The following is an 8280-nucleotide window of genomic DNA, read 5'->3' on the forward strand; positions in this document are numbered from 1 at the left end:
ACCGAGGTATGCAGCAAAGCATTTGTGAAGCCATAACACGCACAACCTTCAGGCGGATGGGCTACAATAGCAGAAGACCCCACCGGGTACAACTCATCTCCACTACAAAAAGGAAAAAGAGGCTACAATTTGCACGAGCTCACCAAAATTGGACAGTTGAAGACTGGAAGAATGTTGCCTGGTCTGATGAGTCTCGATTTCTGTTGAGACATTCAGATGATAGAGTCAGAATTTGGCGTAACCAGAATGAGAACATGGATCCATCATGCCGTGTTACCACTGTGCAGGCTGGTGGTGGTGGTGTAATGGTATTGGGGATGTTTTCTTGGTACACTTTAGGCCCCTTAGTGTCAATTGGGTATTGTTTAAATGCCACGGCCTACCTGAGCATTGTTTCTGACCATGTCCATCCCTTTATGACCACCATGTACCCATCCTCTGATGGCTACTTCTAGCAGGATAATGCAACATGTCACAAAGCTCTAATCATTTCAAATTGGTTTCTTGAACATGACAATGAGTTCACTGTACTGAAATGGCCCCCACAGTCATCAGATCTCAACCCAATAGAGCATCTATGGGATGTGGTGGAACGGGAGCTTCGTGCCCTGGATGTGCATCCCACAAATCTCCATCAACTGCAAGATGCTATCCTATCATTATGGGCCAACATTTCTAAAGAATGCTTTCAGCACCTTGTTGAATCAATGCCTCGTAGAAATAAGGCAGCTCTGAAGGCGAAAGGGGGTCTAACACAGTATTAGTATGGTGTTCCTAATAACCCTTTAGGTGAGTGTATGTTGGGGTTCCGCCTTCTTGAAAACTGATTTTGTGAGATGGTGGCAGTTGACGGTTCCCTACGTTTCTGAATGATTCTCTAAAATACCAGTAGAGCTGAGCTCCCATCCTCAATGGTTGCGCCTATGATTACTGTCATGGCACTGGGTGGTGTGAGGATGAATCTCAGAGTCAAGAAAGGACATTAATAAAACCCACAGGGAAAGCGGTTATTTTAGTGTCGTAGGGTACCACCTACCGGACAGTTGGTTACTAAACGCGTTTACTAAACTCAACTGACTGGACCCAATTTTGGTCCTCACGCCGAGTCGTAGGTAAAGCGTCTTGACAACCAAATATTTAGCTAGCCACTGTTCTGTAGCAGTTAGCTTTGCGGTTCAGACCGACGAGATACGTCGGGTTCTGTTTGATATCCAGCTCTTCTTTCAAAAAAGCGGGATGACTGCCAATAGCCCATCCGTGTTTCTGTTGATGATAAACGGCCAGATAGAGGGGGCAAATGTAAGTAACATAACTGGCTTTAGCCATGTGAGTTAGCCTGCCTGACGTTACTCCAAGAACGTTACATTATGGCTACAACATGTATTATTTTGTAGCTTCTTGGTATAGTACACATAAATATGAAACTTTTGCTATTATACAACTGAGGTATTAATCTGCTGTAGTAAAATGTCAATCAGCCCATCTCGCTGTTTCCACTGTTGCGGTTTGTGTTTTCAGTTTCCAGAGTATGACGACCTGTACTGTAAATATTGCTTCGTCTACGGCCACGATTGGGCTCCCACATCCGTGAGTCACACCGCATCCTCGCACGCAGTTCTTATAAGCACGTCGTTTCTTTCCGATTGTGGATAACAACCGTGTCCTGCTAGCTTGCAACCAGCAACGACTATACAAACTAGCCACTGTAGCAAACGTCTGCTTCTCAAATAGTCGCGTGTGCATTCATGTCTTTCCTATATACAACACCCCTCGACTTGGACATTGAGGTATTTCTTTCCTCCTAGGGCTTGGAAGAGGGTATTTCTCAGATAACGTCTAAAGGAAGGGACTCCCCTCACAGACTGGTTTGGAACTTTCCCCTGGAGATCACCTTCAAGAGCACCAACCCGTTGGGCTGTGAGACACGGTTGCCTACTTTGTCGGGATTTTTTTGGCAGTTCTCGTGTGTACTGCTAAAATAACCACACAATGTCAATTGTTCCTTGTTTAATTATTTTCGTGGGGATTTTTGCTCCCCGCCAGGAATCTAAAACGTGCGCATAAACATCCAGCTATATCACCGCTTTCCAAATCACTGATACAATTTTCTGTGCGTTTCCTCAGGGCCTCAGATCGTGGTGAGTGTGTATGGGCCGGATACGTTTGGTAACGATGTGGTCAGAGGATATGGAGCAACACACATTCCTATTACACCTGGACAGTATGTACCTCTGATCTTTTCCTCTACTCCGCTCTCCACGCCTCCTCTAATTAAGGATCTCCTTTCCAGACACACCAGAACAATCCCCATGTTTGTTCCTGAGTCTACGTCCAGACTACAGAAATTCACAAGGTACTGTAGTGTGTGTGCTTGTTTTCCTATCATTTCAGGACCAACATTTACCGAGTTGATATAACATGGAAATTACGTGCGTATTATTGTCAGGAATGGAAAATTGTCTTAGAAATAAGACATGCTGGATGCTAAGTGTGCGTTTTCTCCAGTTGGCTGTTGGGTCGACGTCCAGAGTTCACTGATCCTAAAGTGGTTGCCCAGGGAGAAGGACGGGAAGGTAGGCGTGGCGATGTGACCCCTAATTGAGATTTGGAACCTTGGATGTAGTTATGTCGCGTCTATGCTACGTAACTTTACAGTATCAGAATTATCTTTCTTTTTTAAACGGTGTCAGATAGCTTGCTACAGTGAAGTATGAATTAATGTTGCACACAAAGTATGTGGAATAATAAAATAAAATAATAATAAATAATCAGCACCTTATTTAAAGTACTATCCTTATAGCTTCCTGCTTTAAACCATTGCCATTTTGTAATCTTAAATTAATAAATTAAACGATTTCAAATACATTTTTGTTAATATTTTGTAAAGTACAGCCATTTTATGCATTGTTATGCATCACCGTGGCTATTTATATATTATTAAGGAAATGTAACTGTTATTAGAACTAAAATGCCACTACCATGTGTTTTGTTTGTGTTGTAGATTGTTTAGAACAGGTCCCAGGTAAGATGGCTGTCAAATTTTTCCCTTTCTCATTTATAGGGGCTCTATGACATCAGCCCATCTACTGTTCTATTATCTATGTTTGGAACGAGGTCAGTTCAGAGATACATTAATGGGCTCTGTGCTACAGGCAGGTTCAACCTTAAAGTCACTGTGCTACATTGCTGCCGTTTCTAACGTTGGCCTAAATATTTTGCTGTGTGACCTGGACTTAATAATTTAGCTACAGTGGGGAGAACAAGTATTTGATAAACTGACGATTTTGCAGGTTTTCCCACTTACAAAGCATGTAGAAGTCTGTCATTTTTCAACTGTGAGTGATGGAATCTAAAACAAAAATCCAGAAAATCACATTGTATGATTTAAGTGATTAATTTGCATTTTATTGCATGACATAAGTATTTGATACATCAGAAAAGCAGAACTTAATATTTGGTACAGAAACCTGTTTGCAATTACAGATGCAATAAAATGTGAATTAATTATTTAAAAATCACAATGTGATTTTCTGGATATGTTTTAGAGTCCGTCTCTCACAGTTGAAGTGTACCTGTGATAAAAATGATAGACCTCTACATGCTTTATAAGTAGGAAAACCTACAAAATCAGCGATGTATCAAACACTTGTTCTCCCCACTGTCTGGCCGTGCGCCTACAAAAGACATCACCCCCATAACAATGATTTACTCCACTTGACTGAGTCATTGGAGAAGACAAGCTTATTAGATATTAGATGGTTCTTAGTCCATTCATTTTTCGAATCACTTCAAATAAGGTCTGTTTCATGTCGGCCTATCCCAGCTCGCCATTTTCATAATTGTGTAAACATCTACAGGCAAAGTGAACTTATCAATATTGGCTAAATTTAACCAAATATAATGTAAGCAGAAATGTTGACAAGCGTCACCTTGTCCTGACAAGATTGACAGCGTTGTAAAAATGCCAAGTTGCAGATATTTTTTGAAGAAATTCTAAAATTCTTCAAGGGGAAAAATTGTGAAATGCAAAAACAACCAGAATGTAGAATATTTACTCATTATTAATCCACTGATAACAGGGAAAGTAAGACTGTATTTAGTAAATATCTTGACAAATTCCCTCATCTTCAAAAAGACCCGGGTGTTAGAATGCTTGTGTTAACCAATCAGTTGAAGGCAGAGGCGGGATTTGCAGCGTGACAAGTCTGGGAGCATTAAAGTTCGTTGATGCACCCGAAGCGTTTATAGGTGGAATGATTGAACAACGTGTGTATATATCTCTACTAACCTTCATTTTTCTCTCTCCTTCAATCATTCTCCATCAGTGACCAGAGTGAGTTCTCAGGGCTTCGTCACCCTCTCATTCAACATTGTGACGAAGGACATGAAGAGACTTGGTTATGATACCACAGCCACCGAGACCACACACACACACACCCACCCTGTGGCTGCTGGCTTTGGCCCGGGAAACCAGACATTAAGCATGTGATGGACACACACACACAGACATTTATAAGATGTGAAACATTTCTGAAATCTAGTCACAAACCAGTGACCCACTGCAGGTTACCTGAGGCTGATTCAGCTTCCAGGGCTCGCCCATTCAATGACCTGTCCTATAAAGTAGATGACCCCACATGCTGTTAATCTCGTTTGAGCCGGCTGCAGATGAGAGTAATTGAACCCTTTAAGGAGTTCATGTCAGGGCAGGTGTTTCCAAGTGAAGAGTTGGTCGGTCGCACAGTGTACAGGGCAGGAACGCCAGTCAAGGCTACTAGACACAACCTCCAGCTATTGTTGATTCTATTTAATACAATCTGTCTGTCGATGGTGTTTTTATATTGATAATAAATGTTTCATCGTGAGGTGTTTGGTGTACGAGAGTGATGTTTGTTCCTAATGTATGTACAAGTCCAATCAAATGTTAGAAGTATTTCACTTGTTAAAGGAAAACCTCCTTGTGCCACCATGTGATTGGGATCATTGCTGCAATGCTATAACCTGCAATCAAATTGATTTGAGCTCTGAGGCTGGAAATCAATCACGCCCACATTACAGTAGCTCTTTATCCACTGTTCAAATTAAGTCAGACTTAATGTTAGAAACCCTACAACTGCTACCAGACTGATCTTGTTAATTTTTATAAAAACCCTCAACTACTATGAGGGTGACCATCCCTCAAAGGTATTTTTTCACTTTTCAGATTTACAATAGTGGGAAGGGGCTGAGTATCTTATGACACTGCTCCCTTGCCCTAATCTTAACCCTAACCTCAATAAAGTAACATTTATGCCTAAACTTTACCTAGATGTAATGCCTAACCTTGACCCTAAACTTAACTAACAACGTCTGGACCTTATGACGCCCCAATTCTAACGAAAATGAATTGTAAGTTTGACCCTAAACCCTGAGCAGAAAAGTTACTTTTGCCTCATGGGGACCGGCAAAAGGTCCCGATGAGTAGTTGGACCTAAAGCAAACAAACACACACGGAGAAAAGTGTGTCTGAGTGATACATTTTATTGGCACAGCATCTTCAGATGATGCTGTTGTGCCGCGGTTTAGATCCCATTAAAATACCACGCTGGTCATGTGACCACCTACAAAACCCAGGAAGGAATGAATAACGATACGGTCAGATCAATATGTTACAATAGTACAAATGATAAATTATTTTACAGTTATAATGCCAACCAGGGGAACACCCCACACACAATCTGCCTGCATCCAGATACAATGGTAATGGTAAATAAAAAGACAGTCACGGTAAGAACACGGTAAAAATAATAACGTGGAAAATAGGAAAGGAATCGGTGTCATGATGTTAGTCATCTGTGAAGCCTAGTACACACGCTAACGGAGAGCAACAGACAGTGCTAGATATCAGCAAAAACAGAGCAAATTGTGAATTTTCCTTTTTTTAAATCAAAATTTTTGCATAATAAGACTCATTCATGTTGCTGGTCTGTAAAGTGGGGGCGGGTTCCACGCAAAAATAACCACCCGGTTTTGGCCTGCCCCTCCCAGTGCCTGAGTAAAAAGGTTCCATGGACCCTGCTATAATACCAGTCCGGACCAGGGGAGGGCGCTAGCACACTACTATTACTACTACAACAACGCCCTTTCCACAGGCATAACATTGGCAGTGATTAGAACAAACGGAAAAGAAAAACCCCAACACCGAGTCCTGGAGCAGAGGTCACTGAAGGAGCAACTACACGTTACCCGATGGTAACCATAGAGATCCTATTATATTTCTGATATGATCATCAGGGGTCAAAATGGCAGCCATTTTGTTCAGGGAGAATTCCAAACCAGTCTAATTAGAATACAGGTCAGTAGTAATGCATGTCCTTTCCTTATGAAGGCAAACAAAAGTTCAGCCATGTGATATATCATTCTAGAATAAAAGTTCAGCCATATCATTCTGAAATCATATTATCATAAAGCTCAAATAGTAATGTAATTACAAATGCAGTTTTATAAAGGTTTTGTACTTATTGTCTGTATAAGCATCCTTTAAAATATGTGAACAGAACATAAATGTCTTTCTTTTGTTGTCTTGGAAAGTCTTATCAGCTGACTGCAGCCAGTGTACGGTAATCAAAACCTAATGGGGGGGGGGGGGGGCATGGAGGTCATGACCCCAGGAGATCAGGGTACACACCTTGGTACTTTGTTGATCTTTACTACAAGGTCTGGCATAGCATCCTCAATCCCTGAACTAGAAATGTAACAGAATTTAGCTGACTGCGGCTAATTTAGGGACAATGCCAGACCACATTTGAAATCGCTCCGCGAGTATTCCAATGGTGTACATCGTAACAGTAAGTTGAGAACCACGATGTACTGATTCTATCACAGCACGGGTATTCCACGGTTGACCAACTCCCTGACCAAAACGCCCGGCCTTAAATCCCTCCTTTAGAATTTCCAATCTAGTGTTTCAACTGTGTGACGACAACAGGTCATTAAAAGCACAGGCAGGATCTCCTGACAAATGAAACCCTTGTGAGTTTGGTAACAGAGGGAGAGCCCCTACCTGTGTAGAACTATAGTATATACCCACCGGATGGATGAGGAGGGATGATACATGGGTTAGCTGGTCAACGACCCAGACAACACCTGAAGGCGTTGCTATGGATTTACACGTATTGGTAATAAAACTCAACAGTAACAGCTTGGAGGTCACGTGTCCTGCTACCCATGTGTGGCTCCCTGTTAAGTGAAGTGGTATCTACTCCCACCGGCCTAGGCACACAGCCGTGTGTGTGTGTGTGTGTGTGTGCTAATGATCTTTCAGGTAGATTACGGCTAATCCAATTTAGGTCAGATTTGTCCCTTCCAAACTGTGCCACTCATGTGACCTCAGATGGACAGTGAGAGATAGAGCAGTTGTGTGTCTAGGACCGGATTATTAGTTAAAGTACACTTAGAGGCTACAGACAGCCGATATGAACAGTGATTACAGAGTAGTAGTAATATCATAATAATAATAATAATAATGATGATTATAACAGTGAGATTTAGACCTATTAACCACAGGTCTGGACTCAGATGTTAGCTTGTCTCTCTAATTTCGCAAGTTAGGGCTGAGGCCAGGGAATCTGATTCTAGATCTGTGGTTATACAGTTTCTTCAACATCTTATTTCCCTTTGACCTCTCTGGACTACATTACCCAGAAACCCCCATGACCACCAGAAGAGAAGAGCAGGTTGGTGGAGGCAGGCAGGCATCCCTAGACTCCTGTTTCTACAGGTCTGTGAGAGGTCAAGGCTGGACCACAAATGTCTGATGAGGTCACAGTGAAGTCAGTTCATCTGGGGTCAGTGTCACCCTCTGATGAGGTCACAGTGAGGTCAGTCCATCTGGGGTCAGTGTCGCCCTCTGAAATGGTCCCTAACCCCATCAGTGACCCCATGACTGGAGCACTATGAAGGGAATAGGATGTCAATCTGGACACAGCTTTGTCCCTTTTATAGTTTCCCCTGTCCAGAACAACTGACACGGCCCTAGTGTCTGTCGCTCCCAAACCCCCTCACACAGAGACACACCCTGGCTTCTTCTGGATTAAAGTTCATCTACAGGTTGACCTCAGGGGTTGACGTTTGGATATCCGCTGACTTTAAGGTTAAAGTTCATACACGTTGACCTCAGGGGTTAACCCAAAGTTAGTCATGACCTAAGAGAGAGATGGTGAAGTTGCTGTGTGCTAGGGTCATGAGGTCAATTTCGTGGCCAGGTAAGAGAGTGGACTGGCGTTAAATGCTGCAGCGTCC

The 8280-nt window shown here is 42.4% G+C and overlaps 1 protein-coding gene across 2 annotated transcripts; it reads left to right on the top strand.

Annotated features, from left to right (window-relative positions):
- Positions 1-1086: 1086 nt before the first annotated feature.
- Positions 1087-4867, top strand: b9d1 (B9 protein domain 1). Of its 2 annotated transcripts, none has more exons than XM_034294907.1 (7): positions 1087-1299; positions 1519-1587; positions 1806-1917; positions 2125-2221; positions 2291-2353; positions 2506-2573; positions 3002-3296. In XM_034294907.1, exons 1-7 carry the CDS (start codon positions 1237-1239, stop codon positions 3070-3072), a joined length of 543 nt encoding a protein of 180 aa, XP_034150798.1. In that variant the 5' UTR covers positions 1087-1236; the 3' UTR covers positions 3073-3296.
- Positions 4868-8280: the final 3413 nt, after the last annotated feature.

Source organism: Esox lucius, chromosome 11 (assembly GCF_011004845.1).
Source record: "Esox lucius isolate fEsoLuc1 chromosome 11, fEsoLuc1.pri, whole genome shotgun sequence".
Taxonomy (NCBI): domain Eukaryota; kingdom Metazoa; phylum Chordata; class Actinopteri; order Esociformes; family Esocidae; genus Esox; species Esox lucius.

Bases quoted from the DNA above. Each gene is read 5' to 3' on its own strand.
- b9d1 (XM_034294907.1), top strand. From the start codon at position 1,237: ATGACTGCCAATAGCCCATCCGTGTTTCTGTTGATGATAAACGGCCAG. The intron at 1,918-2,124 runs GTGAGACACGGT...GCGTTTCCTCAG, and splicing joins GAGCACCAACCCGTTGGGCT to GGCCTCAGATCGTGGTGAGT. The intron at 2,354-2,505 runs GTACTGTAGTGT...CGTTTTCTCCAG, and splicing joins AGACTACAGAAATTCACAAG to TTGGCTGTTGGGTCGACGTC.